At 37.8% G+C, this 26,036-nt stretch overlaps 1 protein-coding gene across 1 annotated transcript in view; it reads right to left on the reverse strand.

Annotated features, from left to right (window-relative positions):
* FAM172A (family with sequence similarity 172 member A) overlaps positions 1-26,036 on the reverse strand; it is a 257,761-nt gene that overhangs the window by 212,959 nt on the left and 18,766 nt on the right. The window contains exon 4 of the mRNA XM_009288276.1: positions 6,790-6,855. Coding sequence (XP_009286551.1) covers positions 6,790-6,855 — 66 coding nt within the window. The remainder of the gene's footprint in view (positions 1-6,789; positions 6,856-26,036) is intronic.

The raw sequence follows: 26,036 nt of genomic DNA on the forward strand, positions 1-26,036 counted from the left end.
TATCCCTTTGGCCAGTTTGGGTCAGCTGCCCTGGCTATACTCCCTCCCAGCTTCTTGTGCTCCTCCTCGCTGGCAGAGTATGGGAAGCTGAAAAGTCCTTGACTTAGCGTAAGCACTGCTTAGCAACAACTAAAACATCAGTCTGTTATCAACATTATTCTCATCCTAAATCCAAAACACGGCACTATGCCAGCTACTAGGAGAAAAATTAACTCTATCCCAGCCGAAACCAGGACATGGGGCTACAGTCAGACCATGTTGGTGCTTCTGAAGTAGCAGTACTGATACCTTAAAATTTAACACGGCTTAGGTAAAATGTCAGACAACACTAAATCTCAGATAGTACTTGGTACTTGGCAAGATGTAATTGACTTTTGCACATAAACTGAATACTTATGATACTGTAATTAAGAAAAAACATTGTGAATTTGTATTTCAGACAAAGATATAATTTAGCTGTATGTTTTAGTATTTATAAACTAAATTTTTGTTTAGTATTTAGGAAATACTAGCACTTACTAATCATATGTACTAGAAGACACAACTAGTTCACACTTCCGCAAATACGTTAATTTAAAAAAGTTAAAAATATCTACCAAGATCATAAAAATAACTCTTCATTCTCTTCCTCAAATTAATCACATTTGGAAACTTTCTTCCAAGCTAATTTATCTTCAAACAGTAGTAATTCATTAGATCAAGGTTTCACTAAAGAATGCACATAAAGGTCACTCCTGTGCACAACCTTACTTTATTGACAAATCAACATAGAATACCATTTACTGCTCAACATACTGAGTCCGCATAAAATAATTTGTATTTATTAGCCACTTTCTCTTCTGGACCTACTCATGAACACTTATTTCTGATCCTTTATTTAAACACAAATTGAATAAATTCAGTAAAATGCTGAACTTCAATTAACTTAATTTAACAATTTTATTCAACATTGTTATTCGCATGCAATAACAATCTTCCAATAATCTGTAGCTAGCAATGTCAAGCCAATCTAAATTCTGCTGATAATTTATGGTTTAAAAGTACTCTTTAAAGTTTAATTTTCCCTTTTCTCAGATTTATTTTTCCAACGAACAACTATACCTTAAGGTTTATGAATGTATGCAGTTACGGTGAATTCTCTGAGTTATGCACTCTACGTACATTATGACATTCTTAAGGTTTTCAAACAGTGATTTAATTTTTCCGTATGAGTTCTGTCTCAAATGAGCTATCACCTAGTACAGCAGTACCAGTCTATAGAATACTTCAGCAGAATGCTAGTTAGTATTTCGCACAGTTGCTATCCTAATATATAGGGTAAGATCAAACTATACTTGAAATCTAATCTTACTGACATTCATGCTACCACATCAACATTGACTCAATTTTCAGTTCTTAGCTGTTACCAACCCAAGATGCACGAGACCTGACTAGGCTCTAGGGGTCTTTTATTCTGTACACTGGAAGCTTTTACATTTAAGATTGAATGTTAAATTTTTAAAGGGAAAAATCCCCACTAATATTTTTCTTATTCCAGTTAAGAAACACAATAAAAATTATGAGCCTAGAGCCCACAAACAAGTGAAAGAGGTGTCACTTGTGACAGGAGGAAAGAACATGGCAAATAAATGGAACTGAAACTGAAAAGATTCAAAAAGATTGTGAGAATTGTGAGCAGCTGGTGGAGAGAGAAAACTGCTCATTTGCTTCATAAGATAAAGTCTTCTGTTACGTGGTTCTACATAAAGCTCAGTAACTCATTCAACAGTCTTCACAATATTGAATATCCTGATTTATCCTGATTTATAATTTTTCACTCAAAACTGTAGAAAATTAAAACTGCTGATCAATACTACAAGCAGCTAACTAGCATTTGGTATTACCACAACTAAATTAACACACCTAAAACTGGTTGGAAGTTTTACAAAACACATACTGACTGGACTTAGGTAACAAAATAGCCAAAAGGAACATGCAGTGGAGATAAGAGATCATTGTTTCTCAAAGAAAAATATTCTTGTCTGTCTAGTAGATCAAGAGAACTATTGAGTGAAGTTTTACCTATTGAAGTGAAAGAGCAAAGCATTGCTAAGTTAGAAGATTCTGCAGAGTGAGACCTTTCAGTGCCATCGTCAATAAAACATGTTAGTAATTATTTAAACTTCCATCTGAAGCCTTCCCAGAAGCCGTTAAAGATGCATTTAATTCAGAAGCACCCTCTATTTGTCCTCAACAGCTAAAGAACAGCAAAGATCAATCACTGATTATGCCATTAAAACTACAGAAATACAAAGACTTCATCTGGATAAAAAAATTGCAGTCTTCTTTATATTCATAATATAACCTTCAATGGAGCACAAAATGAGAAATTTAAAAGAAATAATTGAACGGCTTTTCCCCGAATATGAGTCTCTTCATTTAAATTTTCAAGTCCAGTAGTGTATGTTGAACATTAAGAGAACTACAATACTTTACAGTAACAATAATGCAATATGCATCTCAGTCTCCCTGTGTAGGAAAAAATGTTCAGATTTATGTTTTGTCAGAGATGCTGACATAATAAAACAATGGGTGACCTTTCCTGATTTCCAAACTGCTCTTATTTTCGTATCTGAAAAGAAATTTACAAACAATTGTGTCCCAAACTGAAGCTGCCACCTGAGAAAGCAAAATAAAGACAGCAAGTTGGACTTTGCACGAGGTTGAAATTAAGAAAGATGAGAGAACATGAAATGCTGTCATCTTAAACCTTTGAAGCATAAAATTTCCGCATATTACTAAAATCATGCTGGAAAAAAAAGTACTCCACTTAACACAGTCCTGAAACACATTTCATATATTCAAACATCGTTACACTGTCTACTTCATTATCAGCTGACAGAAGAAGGAAGGCCAATACACCAACTTTATGATCACCTGTGATGAAGTTCAGAAAAAACATGTTTTCATATTCACCTCTAAAATATTCCTATAACAAGGTCATATTCATAACAGCAGCCATCCTGGACAGATCAAGGTCCCAGGGTCCTGTTTCTGACAACTGGCAGATTGCTTAGGGGAACAGTAGGAGAACAGAGAGGTTACACAGTGATTCTCTACTGGTTTTGGCAACCAGTAACTTTGGAGCCTCCTGAGCCAGAGTTTATAACTGGACAAGCATGTACAATAGTTCAATGCACCTATCCCACCTTAGTATTGTCAGATGGTTTTTCTGAATGCATTTATACCTTTCTCCTTGATAGTATTCTGTGGCAATGAGTTCCACAATATAATTGAGACGTATATGAAATAGTACTGCCTCTCTTTCAGTAGAGATCTCCCGCCTGATAATTTAAACTTGATGCCCCTTAGCTTCTCTATTATGAAAAAAAGCGAAAAACCATTCCCTATTCATCTTCTCTACACCTTTCATGATTTTATAGATTCGTCATATTCCTTCCTCAGCCATCTATTTTCCAAGTTGAAGAATCTTTGTCTAATCTTTCTTTGTCTGAAAAGCATTTCATGCCTGTGATCATCCTTGTAACCCTCCTCTGCATTTTTTTTTTTTTTTAAATTCTTCATATCCTTTTTGATATGGTGTCCAGACTCCATGCAGTGTTCAAGATGGGGGCCCACATAATGAGTGGAATGACGATGTTTTTCTGTTTTGTTCTCAACACCTCGTAATTCCTAATATCGTATTTGCTTTGAGGGTTTTTCACTGCCATTGAGCACTAACTGATGTTCTCAGAGAACTATTCACAATCACTCCAAGCTCTTTCCTGAGTTGTAATAGCTCATTTAGAGGCCACCATTGTGTTTACAGAGTGAGTTATTTTCCCCATAATTTCACATTTACCAGAATTGAATCTCATGTCATTTTATCATCCAATCATTCAGCATCATGAAATAATTCCCCAACTCATCACAATCAGCTTTATATTTAAGTATTCTAAATAATGTTAGAAAAATCAGCAAAGTTTGTTAGCTTCTATTAATTCCTTTTTTCCTTTTATTCACAACTATGTCAGTGCAGGCCTTAATAACACTGCATCAGTAACAACTTACTTAATCTGTAAAATATGAACAGCTTTTTTTTCCTTTTAACCAATTATTAACTCATAAGGGGCCTCCCCCCTCCCATGCCATGACAGTATCTTTTCAAAAAGCATTTGGTAAGCTTGTTGACAGCTCGTTGGAAATCCACGCACTCTTCTACTGACAAGATCTTTCTTTTTCATGCGATCTCTGACTCCTTCAATGAATTCTAGTAGGTTTTTTTAAAAAGAAACCTGTACTGACTTTCCCCCCAATATATTATTTCCTCCTGGTACACAGGATTCACTATGAATCACCCCTGGAGACCTTTCAAAGACTATCACATTTACTCTTTTTCCATTCCTCTGATGAAAATAGCTGATGTCAGCAGTATGTTACATAATACTTGGTTGTTCTGCACCTTCATATTTGACTTCTTATAGTACCCTGGGTGTAAAGACCATCTCATCCTGGAATTTGATTATTGTACGATATATCAATTTGTTCTAAGATCATCTCTACTGATATGTCAAACTTCAGACACTTCCTCAGAATTATATCCTGTTTAAAAAAACTTAGTAATATTCAAGTGTGGAAACTGGACAAATAACATTGGAAATAACCATGTTAGTTTTTCTCATTTGAGCTGAGCATTCCTTTTGCATGCAGCTCATCTATCAGCCTCATCAGCTCTCTTTTATCGTTAGCCTTTACAGCTATAACAAGCTCCTCAAATTCGGTTTTAGGTGATCTTACTGTGATTTTATATGTAACTTGCCAGCATTTATACTCTTTCCTATTTTCCTCACTTGCACAGGACTTACTCTTGCTGCAAGCTGTCTTACTACTTCTATTAGCCTCCTTTACTAGTTTAAACTAGGTTTCTTTGTGTTGTTACTTGGGAGTCTGTCAGCGGTGATTTAAACATAGCCTTTAGACAGATTTTTCACCTTCTACATACGTTGTTTCATTTTTCTCATTTTTGTAGTCCTCTTCATAACTTATTTTTGACTGTAGTGAGGGCTTCCTACACATAATAGTCATTAATAAGGAATGGTGCTCATACCTTGTGCCAAATTCTCCACGCTGCTCACAATTAAACAGCTGCATATATTTTGTGAGTTCTTACTTTGCTCCAAAATGCAATTAAATTATGACACTTTGCAGAAGCTGGAAGTAACACATTTGAGAATAGCTGAAATGTACTACTGACAAACTACATCAGTACATCAGCGCTTACTACATAATTTATAAATAAGAGTAAACACAGATTAATTCAACAGTGGGAGCTAGACAGGGCCATTCTTCTCCCAAGCCAGACACCCAAATCTCAAAGCTGTGCAGAAGAGTCCCCATGTGTGTGACAGAGGTGATGGAGGTGTTGTAATACTTATTCCAAGTTTGTTCATCTTCATTTTTTGAAGCTAATAGATCAGCCTTAGCATTGCATTACTTACATGCATACTGTTTTTCACAAAGCACATTCAAAAAAAGTTGTATAGCCTCAAAATTCAGGCACTTGAAAGTTTACAAATGACAGCCTCCTGGTTTGACAGAGAGAGGGTGACATGGCTTGAGGAAGTCTTTCAACACATTACCTGTCTGGAACATGGAAGTACTCCTTGGACAAAAACTTCCCCAACAAAGCAAACCAGCAGAGCAAAGAAGTTAGAGACACTACGACCAGCACTACACCAGGCAGACTGCCACCAGGAACCCAACCATCTTCTCTGTCTACGCAGGGAAATCTGAAGCGGGGGACTGCTTTCTCAAGGGTCTTGGGGCATCAGTGCAGCCTATGTGGTTAAGCAGACTGGGCGTGCGGAGGAGACCTGCTGCGCTCTCTCCGACTGCTCCGTGGAGCTCCTAGCACAGCTCCTTCTGCCCTGACCAGGAGACACTGGCAAAGCCTGGCTGGGAAACTTTGAGTAGTGTGGGCAGGTTATCAAAACATTCCCTAAACACCACCACTTAGGGAATGGAAATGGGAACTGCAAAACATTGTAGAGCTGTTAAAATAAAGGAAATTTTCCTTCCTTAGCCCGAATGGGTTTTCCTCGACTGAATGTGAAGGACTGGCTGAGAACAACAGTAATGCAAAAGCTTCTCAAAGACCCTAAGAATCCTTTATGATAGCGATGGAAAACCTACACAGTGCTGTCACACTACAGTCTTCCCTATACCCTCCACTACAGAATATAAAAATACCTGAACATCATCACGGTATCCCATGTATTTACAAACACTCTCATACGTGTTCTTTGGGGAATGCTTCATCACTTCTAAGGGTTGATCAAATATTTTCACTAAACAACAGCAGCACCTTATATTACATACATGTTACAAGTTACTGAAAAAGTGTGTTTTAAAGAAAGACCTGGAGTAGTTTACTGAAACTCAATTTGAGTTTATTCCTCTGCCTGTAAAGGCACATTTATTCTCTACATCCAGCTGTAGAGGCCTCAAAACATTCACAAAGACTTTTCAAAAAGCTTATGGTTCCTCTATCAAAACTACCACATTTTGAAAATTCTGGTATCTGGTAAGGCAAGGAAAGCTCAGCTGGAGGAATCAAACACAGGAGAAGTGAGGTGGAACCACGTCTCCAGATGCATGCACGTGCTGCGTGCGAAGGCAGTGTCCTGAGACGATGCCCTGCACAGAGCCTTGGCACACCTTGTCTTTATCTGAATACTGGATTGCAGGCTCTGCTTTTTACAGATCCAAACAAACAAAAATCTTCAGAAAAAAAAAAAAAATTATACTTACTGGGAGAGTTACTTTCTTCAAGTGGCATTCCTTTTGCAGTAGTTCATAAACGTATTTAGTAATGATCTGGAAGGAAAAAAAAAGGTAAGAAGAAATGCAAACATACGTTAAACCGCTTACAGTAATGACATATCCAGGCAGACAACTTAAAGGCTAGCTGATTGAACTTCTAAGCACTTGTATATGTTTTGCCACTTATCTGAATTCTTTACTATACCACTAATTACAGAACTTGGAGCTTTACACAAAAAGGTCCTCTCTGTCCCTCAGAAAAGGCTGCTTGCCAGTACAAAGAAATTGTAACTGTACCTGTGAATCCATCACACGCTGCTGTGTGAATAATTATGTGCCTCAAAACTAAGGATTATAACCAATTAATATATACTCAAGGGTACAAGAAAGGCGCTCTCTGGCAAAGAAATATTTTAAAAGCATTTTTTCCATAAGCAGGACTCCTGAAACCCTCTCCCCTGCAGGTTCACTTCATGAGCTACATGGAGAGCAGATCTTTAGTCACCCTCAGCACAAGTTGCCTTGCCATTTCTATTCACTGAACAGGGGAGGGATGGGTCAAAGGTTTCTAAATAGAAGAAAAACCCTGACTGATTCCCCACTATGGGGGAGTTTAAGTCTCTTGTCTCCATGTAGAAACAAAATTGAAATTTTAGACCTGAAACAAAAGGAATTATTTCAAAGAGCAACCAAAAAAATCAATCTAGTCACAACGAAAGACTTGCCGTCTCAAATGTAACAAAGTTGTTCACACTTCAAAAGCTTGCCTAATATCCAGGGAAATTTTTTTTCACCCTTATATATTCTAAGAAAAATGGAGATGCAGATGTAAGAACTTTCTAACACTTATTAATTTGGGAATTAAGCTGAGGAACAAACTAAAGCACTTTGTTCATATGGGGCTGTAAAAACGGTTTGGAAGTAACTGCCTGGATTTCACTGGCTACAGGAATTTAAAAAAAAAAAAAGAAAAAAAAACGCAAATGAAAGAGGGGAAAAAAGTGCTCATTAAGAGCGTCAAATGGTGCTTGTCTTCCCTTTAAAGCTTGGGGAACTATGTTTAAATTCCAGACAGGACAAGATCTAAGTCCCAAAATATTAATCCAAGAATATCTGGGTACAAACCCAGCTGGTATTCTTTAGTCCAGCCCCTCAAGGCCACAATTACAGCCATCTGAACCCACAGCACATTAAGCCACAACAGAAACGTCGCTGTAACAAAGCTCTCAAGTGATGGCATCTTAACAACACACTATGAACTGAGCAAGTAGGAGCCAGGGTATCATAAACTTCAATTTTAATTTTCCAAGTGCACAATTACCAAATAAAGTTTCAATGAAGTCCAAAAGTTTTCATTATGTACATGTGAGCAAAAACAATATGCAAATGTTTGGAACACATTGGAACAAATTAGAGGTACTCATGAAAGCTAATTAAAAATGTTGGCACATGCCCCTCCCTTCTTTTCACAAAAACCCAAAATCTTTATTAGGATTATGTGAATTCTTTGCTACTCTGCTCAAATATGTTTATTGATAGAAGTAATGTTCAAAAAACTTTACGGTTTTAAAGAAAATCAGTCTTACTGAACATTACTATCTACAGGGAAACTGCATTTGGAGGAGGAATTTAGCTGTGAGCGATGAGTTGATTTAAGACATGTTTATCCCCAAAGCAGTATGTTAGGAACATGCATACAGTGTAATTTTACCTTCAGGGCCAAACTTTTTATGGTTCACCGAAATCAACTTCAGTGTAATGCCAACAAGTAAAGCAGTTAAGTTCCTGCAGTCTCAGATGCTGATGGTGTACAGACATTAAAATAATGATAATATGGCCTCAAACATAGAAATTTTATTTTTCACTCTAAATCCAGGCATCTACTAACCATCAAAAACACTAAAAGAACACTTGGAAGAGAAAAGAATTGCTATGAAGAAAATATATTTTAGACAGCACTTGCAAAAATCTACCCCTTTTTGCAGCTCTGTGTTCGTATCTATTTCTTCTATTCTCTCTCATCTATTTAGACTGTGATGTCTTCAGGGAAGAAGTAAACCTTTACTTATTTTTTCCACAGCCTGGCTCAATGGGGCTCTGATCCTAACTGGCTCTTTATGCACCACTCTAATATAATAAATAGTGATATCAGCCTTAAAAACGGGACTGTTAAATCAGTAGAGCACTCTGGTATAGCAAAGACTTAACCTAATGAATGCTTTTAATAAGAGTAAACATTAAGAAACATATAGTAGGTTGGAGTCTTGGATACAAAGCGTGAGATTATGATCCTCAGGCAGCTCAGCACCTGGATGGTCTCCACAGCCCCGACAGACTTGAGGAAAAACTGCCGTAAACTGCCCCAGTATATACAAGACCACAAGAGAGTTTTTTTGGCAGCAGCAGATCAACAAGTTCAGGGATATCCTAGCAATGGCTGGTATGCTGTCAGTTTTAAAGGATGGAAGGCGATACACAAGATTTCTTGAAGTAGGATCAAAGCCCAAAATTTCCCAGATTTGAAAACATCACCATCATGGCCAGGTTTCCTGCACTTGGCATGGATGTGCCTGGAAAACCTAGCAAAATCCTGTCCTCCCTAGGAACATGGCTGCAAGTACTGAAAATGCTACAAATCCAACATTACTTTTGGAATTTTATGCTTTTAATTACTTCTTGTGATTTTATGGCTGATCTGCAAGTTTGAAAAATTAACTTACAAAATATCTTTTCTATAGGAATTAAAAAGAAAAGGGAACTGTGCTATATTATTTATATGGCACTAGTTACACTTACTATTACAAATCTACACAATTTAAATAGCTACAACTTCTTTAAGTAGTAGTGTTAGCTTGTGTGTGCTGGTATTTTACCTTTAAGACCTGAAAACTGTTGTAGGATGTTGGAAAGTCTCTTGTGACTTCTTGCATGAGAAGGTGAGTGTGGTTGCACTCTATGAACTCTCCTGGACTAATCATCAGTCATATGGTTGCTCATGACCACAGGTATTTAGTGACAGAGGCTGTTCAATCCAGTCCAGTGTTAATAACTCATATGGAACGATCAAGCAACAAATTGTCCGGTACAAGCCCTACTCAAGTTATTTGTACTAACATGGGATATTTATGCTTTTTCTAAGGCTATTGCAACTCACAAGGTGTGCCAACGCCGTAAGCAATATGCTGCATTGTAATTCAAGGTAATAAGGTTGCTGGTGAGCAGAGCAGGCACGTCCGAGATGGGAAAGGAAAAAGAACCAATAGTAAGGCTTGCCCAAAGTGTGTGAAATTGCTTGATGAATGGAGGAAAAAATGGTAGTTCTGTACTTCTCATATGAGACACTGGAAACTTCAACCCCATTTTACAGCATCTCTGCTCTTCAATCACTTCCAAGTGCAGTCTATCAGGAAAACAGATCCCAAATAGGGTCAGTGTCTGAACTAAGCACTACTAAGGTGTTCTTATTGCCTGCTTTGAGAACTGAGGGAAAAAACCAAACACAAAAGCAAAAAAATTCCATGCCTCTGATCACCTATTCTGATAGCAAGGGAGAAATCCTTTCCAACCACAAAAAAGTACTTAGCCTAACACTTCCACCCCCCAAAAAGGTTGTAGTCAAACTGCGGGATGGGAGAAACTTTCTTCCCAGCACAAAGTGGTGCTCTCTGGAAGGAAACTAAATGGCTTATACTTCAATTTGCTCTCAGTGAGCTGAGGAGCCAGTGTCCTGCTTTCTGTAAGCCTGAGGATCTTCCGCCCTAAATGAAGTCACAGCTTTTCTTGCTTTTGTTGGACTGGAAAATTTCCCAGAATGAAGGCAGGCTGATGAGAGCAGGGACTAACGCGGAGTGGAACACGTCCTGAACAGTAAAAACAGCGGATTATCCTGGGCATATTAAAAACACAAGCACCTAATCTCTGCTACCATTTCCTTGTTACAGTTTTCCTTCATCTACTGTGGACAAGGTTGAGAGCAGTAATACATACAGTTCAGGACAGGAACCAAACTTCAGTGCTCACAACTGTCCTTCTGAGGAGCTTAAAACAGTCAGTCTTCTGACTTATGTTGGATATAACAGTATGACTACCTCCAGAAGTACCTTTTCAAAGTGCTAGTGGCCCCAAACATGAGATCTGCGAAGTTCAATAGTCTTAGGGATAACTGGGGGATAGACCTACGTCATGAACAGTGATTCTTCATATGGATCCAGAATATAACCTATTTTAATTACAGAGAAATTAAATTTGATGACTTGGATGGACAGCAAAAAGGATAGAGACAGAAAAGACCACAGAAAGAAAAGAGAAACACATTATCTTATGGCAGAGCTGAGATTTTACCCTTGCATTGCTAAATATTCTGCACAATGGTGGCCAAGACTATAATGCTGCATGCAGTCTGCAGAGCAAAACTGAAACTCCAGGTGGAAACATAGTTCTGGTACACAAAACTCTAGTACACATTAATTGGTACGGTCCTGGCCTCATATGACATGTGTTCTTTTAAGATTGTATTGTTCATATAGAGGACTTTCTTCAAGACTGTTTTCAATTACTAAAATGCATTGAAAAATTCTGTTAGTAGCATAATTTGTAAAATTTTTGCAATAAACCATCCTGAAGCTACGTGATCAAAAGATCAATACCTGCATACAACTGTGTGAGAAGAGAAATTAAAGACTAAGAGCCATTGAGACTAACACGTTTGAATTTACAAAGATCCTGAAGGTACTGAAGCCTAAACATGATTGTAAGTGGAGACAAATACCAAAGAGACTCTTCAATGAACGAAGTATCAGATGTCTTTAAACAGCAGAAGTCTGGAAAATAGGACAACCAAGAGCATGCCCACAAAGCAAGAAGGCAACTCCAAAATAACTCAGTTTAAAATAATATACCCCCATTTTAAGTCTGTAGGAAACTGAAAAAAGCCTTATAACACGTATCAAAAACATCAAGAACCAGCCTGGCACACATGAAGAAGAGCAGAACTGCAGCTGACCCACTGGTGAACTTTTTCATAACAGAGATAGCCAGGTATACAGACAACAGATCACAACTCAACAACTGTTTCATAACACCTACATCCTAATCCAGAGGAGCTGCTTCAGTACATACCACATCAAAAACCATGCTGGGACGCAGTGAAGTGCACTGAGCCTTGCTCGTCGAGCCCCCTCCCTGCTGTGCTTTACAACCAAAGTCCTCTGAATTCTCTTTTCTCCCCCTGAGCATGCTCCCACTGTCAAAACCAACCACGGGTAACTCTACCCACCACCAGACTACAAACAGAACAGCAAACCTGCTGCAGAGGAAAAAAAAGAAAAAAACAAAGTAAACTACTCAAACTTGCAAAATGTTTTCTCAACAGTGAATTCTCTGCTAAAAACATATTACAGAAATGGCATAGGCCCGTGTGATTTGTGGCCTTTTGCTTCTAAACCGGCACTTACTAGTAGTCACTGGAACTGATTACCACACAACGAATGTTCATGGACTCACGACAGATGTGAGGAACCCTTTGGTTAGTGCAAACCACAAAGTCTCTTTGAAGACAATCAAACGCCACATGTCCCTCTCTTCTCCCATATGTGCATCCCTCATGACAACATGCCAACAACCCTGTCAAATGGCTGGCGTATGGTTAACACATGATAAAGAATAAAGCACATGTGACATGACAAAGGATAAAGCGCATGCGAGCAGTTGACGTTACAACCACTCACATGACAGAGGACGGATTACAAGACCTTGGAGAAAGGATAAGGGAGTGCAACCTGTTAACCCAAGTTGTCCACACCATTGCCTGCTCCTACGCACTTCTAGCAGATTTCTGGGAAAAAAGGAAACAGAGCAAATTACCGGTTAAATATATTCTTCTGGTGGACCAGATCCAGCTGGATGGATCTGAGACTTCCCACTTCATGTTCCTCATTCACAGCTATTCAAAACACAAACAGAACCCCATCACCACCATTACTACTCTTGTTACCACTTTTCACTACTCCAAGGACGAAATGCGAATGGAGACAGAACTACTCTCTCAAAGTTAACAGAGGCTACTTCCCATCAAGAGTGAGATGTGTTGGCAATGATACACTTACTCAGTGGATAGGACGCTTCTGCCTCCAAAGATTTCAACTTGTGGAAGGAGTGAAACAACACTCCTTAAACACCTTATCAGATCGCTTCTTTTTATTAATTTTTAAAGACAGTTCTCAAAGTACATGAAAGTGCAGAGAGTAGGAGAATCTAATGGCAATAATTCTGCTTGTAGGTTTTTATTAGTGGCCAGATTTTTTAGAATAATGTAGATACTACATTTAAAATTAAGGAGATCGTAGCTAAAAAAACATGGGTGCAATGGCACTTTCCTTCTTGCTTGACTTCCTGGGTTTTCACAAGTCATATCATAAAAAGGGTTAGTACATTATTAGTGTCATTAGTAGTTTTTTATTCCTCTATTAACCTTATGAGTTAATTATACTTGAACCTCAGTTTAATCTCCTACATAAACGTATTACAGAAAAAAAGAGAAAAAAGGGAAAAAATTACAATTAAAATTAGTGAAAAAGAGTCTGACCATCTCTACCTTCTACAATAACTCGCTCAGATATAATTTGCTATGCTTTGAGTTGAAGTAAAGAAAAATGAAAGGTTTTTTATTTTTCTTTAGCGAACGCAGAAACAATTCAACCTTAGGTTCACTTGTCAATTCCCACCCTGTGAACTGCACTTAAAATGTGTAACAGTTCAACATCATCGTTTCACCTGACAAATCCACATATAGACCAAAATCAACCTCATTTGCCTTTGTGGTTTTTTTTCCCCTACAGTACTATGTTCAACTTGACTTTGCACAGTACAGCAAGAGATTCACCGTCAGCTCCCCAGACCTCTAAAATGCTTTAAACTATCAACTCAGACCTGACATAACAAGTTACAACCTCTTCAATCTAACTTCCTCAAAAAATGGATCTTTTACGGGCATACAAAGGATACCATTTTCAAATAATTTAAATTCGGCGTAAGAGATTAGGCCCCTCAGTGTACCCTTCAAGGCAGTGTGCACAGGTTGGAGGTTTTATCACTAATCTTAAAAATAAGCAAGTATAAACCACTAGAAGCAATGCCATTATGAGTAATGGATTTTCTTGTTTCGTAAGATTTGTCTCCTCATTGGTAATAAGCACTTTAATGCAAAAAGAGAAAATGAGCACGAGAAGGAAACAATCCTTATAACATACAGTAGTCTACCCACAACTTCTTCCTCTTTGCAGTGTAAGAGCAATAAAGTTCAGTGAAACAAATGCAAAACGAATTCCAGCTGACTGCCCTGCGGCAAATCTCAAGTGGTACGACTGACCCGAGGCTGGCTACTGTGGGCTGCCATAGCCTTGGTTGAATGAGCTTTATTTTGACCCTCAAGTGACAAACCTGCCAATAAGTAACAATGAGAGATGCAAAGGAACTTTTTGACATACTGCTCTTGGACACAGACTTACCCAAGAACTGGGACAAACAAAAAAAATCCACCATCACCATACCAGAACAAAAAAATCCTAAAAGCTGAATGGACTTTCTAAAGGCTCTGTTCACTGCAAGCAAAAAGAAAAAAAAAAAAAAAAAAAATGGCATTTTAAAAATCAACAAAAGACCTCACTTGGATTATAGTGTGGGAGGACAATTCATTAAGATGGAATTGACATTACCTCTAAGGGATTTCTTGCGTTTTCTACTGAAAGCAATTCAATTCAATCTTAACACATGGGTGTGATATTCTGGATTCTGAGTTGACTGATCACAAATAGGATCTCAAGATCTTTTGAGAGCATTAAACGAAAAACAACAGGGATTTGTCATGAATGCAGCATATACTGTTGATGTGATTTGACCCAATGTTTTGTTACATGGTCTTTGCTGACACCTGTTGGTTTATTTTTTGTTTTTCTTTTTTTCCTTTTTAAGAAAAGCATCTCTAATTTTAGAAATCGCTTGACAATTATTTGGCTTCAGAAATGGCTTAATTATATAGCCCATCTTATGAAAATTCTCAATTCTTTTTAAATATGCATACATATACATAGATAGGTATTAGTACTAAGCAGAGGCTTCAATCAAGCACCTTGCGCAAGAAGCAATTAAACATCAGCAGAAAGCATAACCTCTATCCCCAAGCTGAAATAAGAAACAAAAGAATGGAAACGTTGCAAAACAAAGAAAGAAACTAAAAAAAAGCCCAAAAGAATAACAGAGGAACAAATATAAATGAGGCTTATAAACACATTTTAATATTCCAATTCAAGAACTGAAATTTAGGATTATCATCTCTAAATTTCATATTAGAGATGAGTTATGAAAAGGGATTTGGAAGAAAGAGCAGTAGCAGTTTTGATTATTTCAACTATTAATGAAAAAAATGTAGTTTAGGTGGAGAGGTGGTGCTATGCAGTTTTGAAAGGTTAAAAATCCATGCCAAACCCAACTGACATATCAGATTAACATAGTTAAAGCATACCAGCTTTTGTAGTCACAGACAAAAAAGTCAGTGATGTGTCAAGCATCTCATTTTGCCACCTTTGACTCCTCAGCAGAAATGACCAGATAAATATTCACAGATGGACTGAAGGCTTAATTTTATGTAAATCCAGAGCAGAACTCAAATTAACACCTTCTTTCCATAGCAAGATGTCTTAACCATTTTGCCACCGTGCTCCAGAACAGTACTGGGTCAAAATAAATTGGATTTACATAAATTTAGCTGAAAAGAGCCATGGTGCTGACCGTTAGCAGCATTTCTTTTTTTCTTTTCTTGGCACAAACAGTAGTTGATACCCTCAGGAACACAAATCACAAAAATGCTTATAGTTTCACTATGAAGTAATACCTGCACCTCTTTTTACTAGGTCAAGTAAAGAAAAGAGATATCACCGGGGTCATTAACTCATCGCATACTTAAGTGGCAAACTCAGGACCCTCACTTGCTTTGGGTAACTGACAAAAGCCAGCAGTTAACTTCTAAGAGAAACGGCTAGCTTTCTTTCTGCTTTTCTAGTCTATGGTTATGATACCTAGTACCCTGAAAGAAACTTCCCCTTAAGGAGAGAAAAACCTGCCCTGAAGGCACTGTCTCTTCTGGGGGTATCAAGCTGAAGGTTAAGAAAACACCTTGGACATTGATGAACCGTTTTCTATTCTTTTTCCTCACTGTTTCTCAAGAAAAGATTTCCTTTTTCTGTTCCACGTGACTGAACCCATCTAACCTAGCCTTGTGTTCTGCTGGCAGGCAAACTCAAAGAGGGAGCAAACTACAAAAAACTCCAGGTACAGCAAATGCCAGGAGAACTTTTGACCAACAGGTAAGGAAGATTGCTTCATATGTGACAAGTAAAATCCTGACGCTTTTGCTCTTGTATAAAATACAGAAAACCATTTAATTTAACAATGAAATAAATTATTATTTAAAATGTCTTCATTAAATCAAATTTGGAAAGGTTAATTTACGTGGTTTTTCTACTTTATTTTTAAAACAATGCTACGAGGAAGAAATATTCTTGGTAACTGAAGTTTATAAAATAAACTTCATAGCCCATACTACTTCACTTATAATAAAAGGACAGTATGTAAGGATATTGTTAGTTGCTCATGAATATTTATGTTGATGATGTCCAAAAAGCATAACAGATCCTTCCTTCCTATGAAATTATGACTGAAAATCTAATGCAGCCAATCATGCAGCACGCCTATGTCCAAAGACAGCACATCAGTGTAGGACTTCTCATTAAGCTATGTGGGCACAAGTATCACGAGAAGAGGAAAAACAGCTAATAGTGAAGCTCTGTACAGTACAATTTACTGTTTTAATGAATTTTACCTATATACTTCATTTGGGAAGGAATCACATCCTTCTCAGTCCAACCACCAAGATACAGTCCAATTACACATAAAATTGCTTAACATTACAGTGATTAAGAAGGATCACAACAATTCATGATTTTATGCAAACCAAGTATTAGCTTGTGTCTCTGACCTTCTACTGAACACAAATATTGTGAGAAGAAAAGCCTTTTTTTTTTTTTGGTGAAATGGGACATTTAGCAAGCTCTAATGGGAATTTTGCATTAAAACAGCATAATACATAGCATGTCCAACTAATTAAGCAGCTATTTCTAGAAAGTCTGTGAAGCTATGAAACAGCCTGAGTCACAAAATACTGCGTAAAAGCCTGTTCTGATGTCGATTTATAAACCACGTGACCGGGACTGGTTCATGTTCATGTTGGTGTTTGCCAGTTTCCCAACAGAAGTTTGCATGACGGGATCCTTTGCTTTTTTGGAGGAGTGGGGTGTGCAGAAGAATAGCCGTGTTTGATGAGACAAGTGGTTCAATACAGTAGTTATCAGTAACAAATATATCAGGTAGGAAGTAATGACAATTCCTACTGAACAATGATATCAAAATACTGTCTGAAAAGGAAACTTCTTCCTAACATCCAGTTTCTGTAATTTTTATAGCATTTCATAGAAACATTAATTAGGCAATTTTATCATCTAGATACAGATAAAGAAAATGGACATCAACAGTGAGCAGCATGCTTGTGTGCAATTTATAATTATACCACAGCTGCTAGCCTGCAGAGTTTTGTGCAGAGTTCTGTGTTTGGTTAAAGAGTATTATAAAATAGAAAGACACATGAAAAACATTTTAAATTCATCATGTATCAGATAAAATAAAGTGAACACAAATAACAGTCAAGAGAATAAAATGAAAAGGTGAGATCAGGAATCGGACAGATTTTTGTCTAAAAGCAACTTGTTCTATGGCAACAGAATTTGGTACAATTATCCCTATGCCGTGAGAAGAGAGCAGAGAATCTGCATTGAGGATGACCTGCCCTCCATCAAATACAAAACCATATTTATTGCTCTATACAACATGTGGTGCTGTGATCACATACGGACTGAGCATCTTCATCGCCACTGCTATTGTCAGTCAATAATCTGGGCAATGGGCACACAGGCCGATGGGTGCTCCCCCTTTGTTCTGCTCAAGGTCTAATCCAGACAGAAGAGGCAGGAAAAGACCAGCGTGTCACCACAGAGTTTGGCAGCAGGCAGTCTGACAAGTGACAAGTCGTCGCATTAACATCTACAGTTTGCCTATAATCTTGTTTTCCATGCTTCTCCTTTTCCATTTTTCTCTTCTACAAACTGAGACTAAATTGTAAGCCTGGGCCTACCTTTTGGCCAGTGTTCACAAGGTGGCTCTAATCTGGTTGAGCTCCTGGGCACTTCATCACACACAACAGCAGGTCCTGCTGCATTTGTGACCCAGGCTCTTGCGGACTGCTCCTGCCATCCCAGGCGAAGCAGAGCCTGCAGAGGGCAAGCAGTTACTGCAGGCACCGGGAGCTCCCGGCAGAACCCGCAGCAATTCATGGGCCACAAGCAAGGTACAGGCAGACAGCAACCTACAGCTTGCCTTGAGAACCCCTTTTTTGTCCCCTAATTGATGGCAGAGACCGAGCCCTTTCTTGAGTTAATGAAATGGAAGTTTTGGGTTTTTTAAACAGCAAAATGCCTCCACTGATACTGGAAACAATTACTGCTGCTCCTTTTGATAGGCAGCCAAATACTCTGTTTTTGGCTGAGTTAAGGGGAAATGAATATTGTGGCTTCTCCTGCTATTTGTGCTGCTGGCTAATGTGCCTTATTTTCCCAACACAATATTCCTGAAATTATGAGTTGTAATGAAGGATCAAGAACATATGCATTCCTGAATATTGGAAATCAGCCCAAAATTACGTTACTACAATCTAAGTTAGGACCCTTTCTGTTACTGAATGTAGCCTGTCCAAAAAAATCTTTATGAAATGGTACTAAAAATGTGCATCAACCTTCACTTCCCACTTGTATTCACCTTACGATTTACTTAATTTCTGTTCAGTTTACCCGTATTACCTCTAGGGTTACAGGGTATTTTTATGTCAAAAATTATTAGAAGGTCATTTAATACTGCAGCCAGGTTACAGGGTATTTTTATGTCAAAAATTATTAGTAGGTCATTTAATACTGCAGCCAAATGAATTCTGCTTTCTAATGTATCTAACGATATCCTAAATTGGTTTCCTGTGGAGGTGGAAAGGTAAGCCCAAGAAACTTATAAACAAAATAATATAGTGAGCATTTCGCCAAAGATCCTAACCTTCTAAAAGATGGTGGAAGAAAAGATATTTTTAAATTCTTAGGCAGACTGTGAACTGAAATCAGATTTGTCTTACAGAAAGATCAACGAACATCATCTTATGGATTTACTTTGGAATTATGCAAGAAAAATTTGTTCAGAAGGAAATATTAATGATCTATTTTATTACTTTGCAGTTTTAGCTTACTCATGTAGAACTGATCAAACTTGAAGCCATATACTTGCAACTCAGTATGCACCTTGAGCACTTCCACAAGCTGATTTCAATGTATCCACTGTGAAAATTATTTGAATTTTATCTACCTACAACCATATACATCTGGAAAGATTTTTGCATATTAGACATCACCGTGACCAAGAGCACTGAATTATGTTGACATCTGCAAGAACTGATCAGACCTCTCATTTCATGATTAATCCTTACATGGTCCCCAGCAAAGTAACATCCAATGCTCTCTGACATTCCCAAAATACTTAAGTGAGAAGAGATGTGACACTGTAAACTGAATAGTAGACTGAAACCCAGGACAAATGAGAGCTCTGTTCCTGGCTGACTGCTACGGGTACAAGCTCATGTTATCAAACAAGCTGTTTCCTTTTCTATCATAAATTGATCTAAAGGCACACACTCACTTAGAGTGCACTTTTGCCAAACACAATGGAGTTGAGCAGGGGTATATATGCTACCGCATAACACTTTTTCAAGTGCATCATGACACATGTTTTGAGAAATCTGTTGGTGGAAGGCAATATGCATTCTGAAACTGAAACCTCGAATAGCAGAGGATTCTGGGAGCAGGTGGCAGGATCCATACTAAAAGCAGCACTTGACAGAACCATAGCTTTGATATGGCAAGCAACTGTTCTTTCTTCTCTGAGTCTGTGTCATGTCCCGACTGTAACACTCTGACATTCAGTTCCCTTCCTGAACAACTGGTTGAACAGTTGCGTAAGATTTGTGGTGCTCCTTCTGAAGTTTTCATACTGTACTTAACAAAACCTCAGTGAATCATTACATCTGACGGCCTTATAAAACTCGGAAACCAGCACATTTTCTCCCTTAGAAGTCACCTTCAAAGCCGTATAAGCCTAGCCCCATCTACCATGGTCAATTCTCTCACACATCACAGGAGCAAGTTTCACTAAGGTCTCCTGTCTACTAGGAAGCTCCACCATCAGAGTATGCAGACAGACCTCTGTAGCAACCATTCATGGTTAGGGTGTTCCTGCTTAAAGGCAGTCTCCAATTTTTTAATTCATCAGCCTGATATAATTTTGAAGCTGCCAATGCTTTGAGCAGGGGAGTTGACTGCAGAATCCCAAGGTGTAACCAAAATTATTCTATGATTCTAAGACAATAATCAGTACCACCAGTAAACATACCCAAGATATCAATACCACCTTGTGCTGGTTTTGGTTGGGATAGAGTTAGTTTTCTTCATAGTAGCTAGTGTGGGGCTATGTTTTGGATTTGTGCTGGAAACTGTTGATAACACAGGGATGTTTTCGTTACTGCTGAGCAGTGCTGACACACAGTCAAGGCCTTTTCTGCTTCTCACCCCACCCCACCAGTGAAAAGGCTGGGGGGGCACAAGAAGTTGGGAGGGGACACGGCTGGGACAGCTGACCCCAACTGACCCAAGGGATATTCCACACCATATGACGTCATGCTCAGCATAGAAAGCTGGGGGAAGAACGAGGAAGGGGGGGATGTTTGGAGTTATCTTCTGATAAGGCATTTGTCTTCCCAAGTCACCATTATGTGTGATGGAGCCCTGCTTTTCTGGAGATGGTTAAACACCTGCCTGCAGGTATAAAGGCATAAAAGACTTCAATCTAATTGTCCCAAACTCTAGAATGTGTAATTTTTGACTGCTTGGAGAGAGTGTGCCTCCCCCCTAAAGACGAATCAAGTAGGTTTCTTCATCCCTCACAAAGCTCTCTCTCGTAAGACACATCAAGAAGTAAATGGAAAAAAGACATTGCCCCTTTTCACATTAACGGGTTTAGGCACAAGGTAAATTCTTGTAGTCTTTTGCTGGGACAGTAAGTGTTATGCCGACGTGGATATCTAGAACAGAAAAATATGGTCCTCAGCCATTACTGGAACAGCACATGCCAGCATGAGCTTCCCAAGTACAAGCATGTATGGATCACAATGATCAATCTTGCCCATACATTTTACACATATCACAGAGGGACTTGCTTCTGTCCTTCTGCACTTGATTCAGGTGGATAGCACATGTGATATTTACTGTATTTATACTTTAGTAATGCATGTGGTACTGATCAGTCATTTGGCTGGCAGAAACCCACAAAAGGTGCATTCACTACACTGATGCTGTAATCCTCAACTTCCCACCAAATGTAATGACAAACCACTGTAATACTGGAAAAGGATTCATGAGTCCTGCTGTATCTTGGCCACTTATTTAAATTATATTCTGGCCATTCACTTCTTTTACACGTGTTGACTCTTGAGACTAGTTTCTAGTTACTAGTTGCTTTCACAGAAAGAGCAACATATGTATACATACGTATACGGATGTACGTACACTGAAGGAGCTCAGCTTGCATCTGTTGAGCGTTGAGTATGCTGGGCACACTATTTTCCAGTGAACAGTTTGACTTCTGTGAAAAGCGTACCTTTTCTGAAAAAAAAAGCCAAATCCTTCCCTCCATGAAAGATCTATGAAGTCTTAAGCTGAAGAAAAACCACGAAGAACTTGTGCAACTATCAGCATTGTGTCCTGACATCTTTGACACTTCATTCGGCCTCAACAAAAACAATTCCTATCCTAGAGTTTCATTGTTTCTATTTTGCTGACAGCTATTTTAGCATTATTCCCCACCTCCATTGCTACCTGCAGTTTCATACAGGTTTTTAACTAGTACACAGAACAACATTTGTTTTAAAACTTAGAAATTAAAACCCTCCCTAAGTCAGTAGTAACAGAAATGTTCATTTCAAAAATTTGATGTGCACTTCCACACTACCAAGTAAAGCAGGATTAAAAAGTTGTTTCAACAAAAATGATAAAAAAACAAACACATTTTTTGAGACCAAGTTGGGACCAAGTGTAACAATCAATCTTGATACATTTAATGGCAGAGAGAAAACAGAGTATGAAACCGCTGATGATCAGGCAGTAAGAATGCTTAGCACTTTCCAAGTACTTTCATTTAAAAATTTCTTCTGGTTACCTGTCCTAATTTTTTTTCTTTTGCTTGAACCTTCTGTCTTCCTACAATCTTCATAAACAATGAGTAATTTCCTTCTTTCATTTATATCATTACCTTCAGATGGAGCAAAACCAACTACAAGAACACTCCCTTTGTGCCTACTGTACCGATATTATATGAAAATAAAATACTTGGCCTCCATTTTTCATTTAAGTTTATATTTTTTCTATTTTTCTAACCAACTTCAAAGAAGCAAAAGTACATATAATATCCAGAAAGGTGCCTCAGCTAGAATTGCAGCTTACATCGGACAAACACCTCCTTTTCTTACATTTAGTATCTTCCCCTCTTGCTTAAACATCAGCTTTAAGGTCTACGGCACCAAAATTCTTATCAGTACATGATGAAGGTGCATGTCTAATGCATGAAAATTAATCATGTCTAAAATCAAGTTCAGATTATAGAACTTGACAATCAACGCTTCCAAATACATTTTATAGATGTACTTTTATGTGAAACTCTCACATGCATTACGACTGGGATGGATATATGTCAGGTTTTATCTTAAAAAACCCACTTAGTATTGAGCCATACATACTGGAAATGAGGACAGAAGCTGAATTCCTGAATCTAGAAATTAAAAACAATGTATAAAAAATTAATTTCAGAATTTTGACCACCCTGAATTTTAAATCATTATTCTTTTTGTTAAGCTTACTTATTTTTTACATACTTTTTCCGTCCTGTGTTATGGGGTGTCAGATCTACAGTGAAATAAGAGAAAGTTACCATAATATCTGTATAATTTACACTGCTGGAAAGAAGGCAAAAGCATATGCACCCTCCTCCCCCCCCAGTAATTCAGTGAACAGAGAAAAAATTTTTTTTTTTTTCCCCTCAATTATTTGTTTTTCCCCTCAAAGATCTTTCATATCTTATTACCAACAACATACTCAGGGTATCACTCAAGAGGGGAACTGAAGAACTGGAAAGAGTTAAGAGGTGCAACTACCCAAAAAGCACAAGAGGCAAATCTGGAAACCCTGAATGCGAGAAGGAATTGACACTATTTGTGGAGGAGCACGATGCTTTCCTGAAGCGTTACAGACAGGACAGTGCATGAATTAAGATAAATAAATACTTACTAAGCCTCTCAAAATCCTAAGTAACCAACCTATTGAACCGATCTTCCTTAACAGTCATAACTGCATCTAACAGCTTCAGGCACGCTAACTGGGTATTTCTGCTGCAGCGATCAGCAGAAGATAACAGATACCAAAATTCAGTTGTGATTGAGTTAATGAATTGAGCAGCTGGAGCATCTTAAAAGTAATTTTAGGTTGTTTGCACATACAGAAATACAACACTCTATTGATTTATAATTGAATTTTTTTCCTTTCAAATTACTCCTATTAAGGACTGACACAGCTGATACAGCTTTATTAAAAAATATCACTATTCTGCTGAATTTTAATAAAAATATTCCCAGAAAACTGAAAGATATAGGTCTCTTGTTGAAGACGCAGAAAGTGTTAAATTCTTTATCTTGGAGAAGCTGAAAATCCTGTGAAAGAGAACTAACTCTTCCGGAGTTCTGCAACTGAGGTAAAATAAACATATTTTAAAAGTGCTGCTTGATGAAGGCAGTAATCTACATATCTCTGGTTTTCAAAAACTCCTGCTGAAGCAGTAGGAAAACACTTTGCCTTTCATAGAAACTTTTAATATCACTGATGGAAACAAGAACTGAACATTCGTAAGACAAAGGTGAACCAACTGGTTGCATCACATATGCTGATTTGTATTCTGCCTAAGCACTACTTAAATATAATTTTTTCTAGTCACCTTCCAGTTGGCAAAACACACAGGCTTTTTTACCACTCCTTTAACAAAAAATAAGCCAACTATATCCCATTTTACTTCCTTGCTGCAAACTCTCTGTTGATTTTGGAGTTCACTATTCTATTCATTGTTTTTAAGTGGGAATAAGACTAATAATAATTAAATTTTATTTTGCTGTGCAATAAATCTTGGTTTTTTTCTAATAAGAAAAAGGAGAAAGATGGGAATAGATACATTTAGATTATAAGGTGGATTATTTGTATTTTTAATTTCAGCTACATGAAAATGGTTGGTACAAAAGTTTATTAAGAACTGATAGTCTAAACTTTTGCATATAAACCCAGCATGGCAAGAATGGTTCTAATTGAACTAAAGCTGCTGAAGGTTTTATTTTTAAAAAGCTCATGATTAACTCATTGAAACACTCCCCCTACTCCAATTTTTGTCTTCTTTTTAACAATTAGTACCATTCTTTGAATTGCAGCAACTTGCAAGTGCTTTATAAACAACCATCTGCCTTATTGTATCTTCTCTGCTTTTCACTGTTTATCAATTTAAAAATGTAAAACACATTTATCAACACATTTATCAACAATGTAACAAATTCCCATCTGGGTTTATGAGATGCTCATCATTTCTTTCAAGAATCATGCTAACAATAATTATGAAACTATCTCTGAACCTTTCGAGTACTGTCATGTTACTGTGATGAACCAACCTACTGCCAATTGCTGCCTACAAACTAGAAGAGTTCACTGAAGCACATCTGACATAATCATTCCAGTAAAAAGTCTTCACAAACAGCAGATTTTGAAAGCGGATTTAGCATATGCAAATGAATATATTGCATGCAACAAAGATTCATATTTAAATTTAAATTTCCTTAGGTACTATTAAGTAGTCTTCAATCCTTGCTAAGCTTTCTGTCCATCTACTTCACTCACTAAAAAGCAACGCTGCAGATAAACTGATTGTTAAAAGCTGAAACCTTTCTAAAATTCTGAAGACAGTACACATACATGATTTAGATTTTTTTTGTGCTGCCCCTACTAGCATTTTCTTTCCATTATCAAAGGCATCGATTCAAAAACAAGTGAAGTAAAAGGACTGGAACCTTATGGAAATGTATGATTATAGCTTGGGAACTACCATTAGAGAGAAATTCAATATCCTGCCCCATATTTAGGTGCTTTATCTAGTTTGCTTGAAGTCTTCTGCGTCATGTTTCTGTTTCACACTTATCTATCACAAATTGAAAATAATCAAGTTAAAATGAAAAAAACCTGTAACCAGTAAGGCATGGATTCCTAAAGAACTGCATTTATAATTGACCTTGGTGTCCAAAAAGTGATGTGTCATTTAAGCTCTTCCTCCAACTGGTACATTCAAAAAGTCTCTATTCCACGTAGATTCTTATCCGTCTAATAAGAAATGAGATCACACTTCAGTTTACTTTAAAGAACTTGCCCAATCTCTCTCTTCTGCTCAGCTGTCTATTTTTGTCCAAACAGTACAACTCTAACTATTTTTACGACATTTACTCCACTGTAAAATTTTGCTCAAGCAAAAACCTTCCGCAACATTCTTAGTAGATGGGGCACAACACGCACAGGACTAGCACTATCAAATTGCTTCCAAAGGAGACCACCCAAAATGTGATTTAACCACTTTCAAAAATAAGCACAGGGAGAATGCTTTCACCATATCTTTGAAACAGGACTTAAAGACAGGAGCAGTTTGTGTTAGATGCTCAGTGAGGATTTTTACTATCCCCATGAAAGTTTATCCTTACCTGAGTGTAATACAAGACACTGAAAAAATTCAGTTTACACTAGAATATACAAAATAGGTGATGCATAATGCAATTGCTCACCACCCGCCACCTGATGCCCAGCCAGTCCCTGAGCAGCGATTGCCGCCCCCCAGCCAACTGCCCCCAGTTTATATACCGAGTGTGACATCCCATGGTATGGAATATCCCTTTGGCCAGTTTGGGTCAGCTGTCC

Source organism: Aptenodytes forsteri, unplaced genomic scaffold (assembly GCF_000699145.1).
Source record: "Aptenodytes forsteri isolate BGI_AS27 unplaced genomic scaffold, ASM69914v1 Scaffold41, whole genome shotgun sequence".
Classification (NCBI taxonomy): Eukaryota; Metazoa; Chordata; class Aves; order Sphenisciformes; family Spheniscidae; genus Aptenodytes; species Aptenodytes forsteri.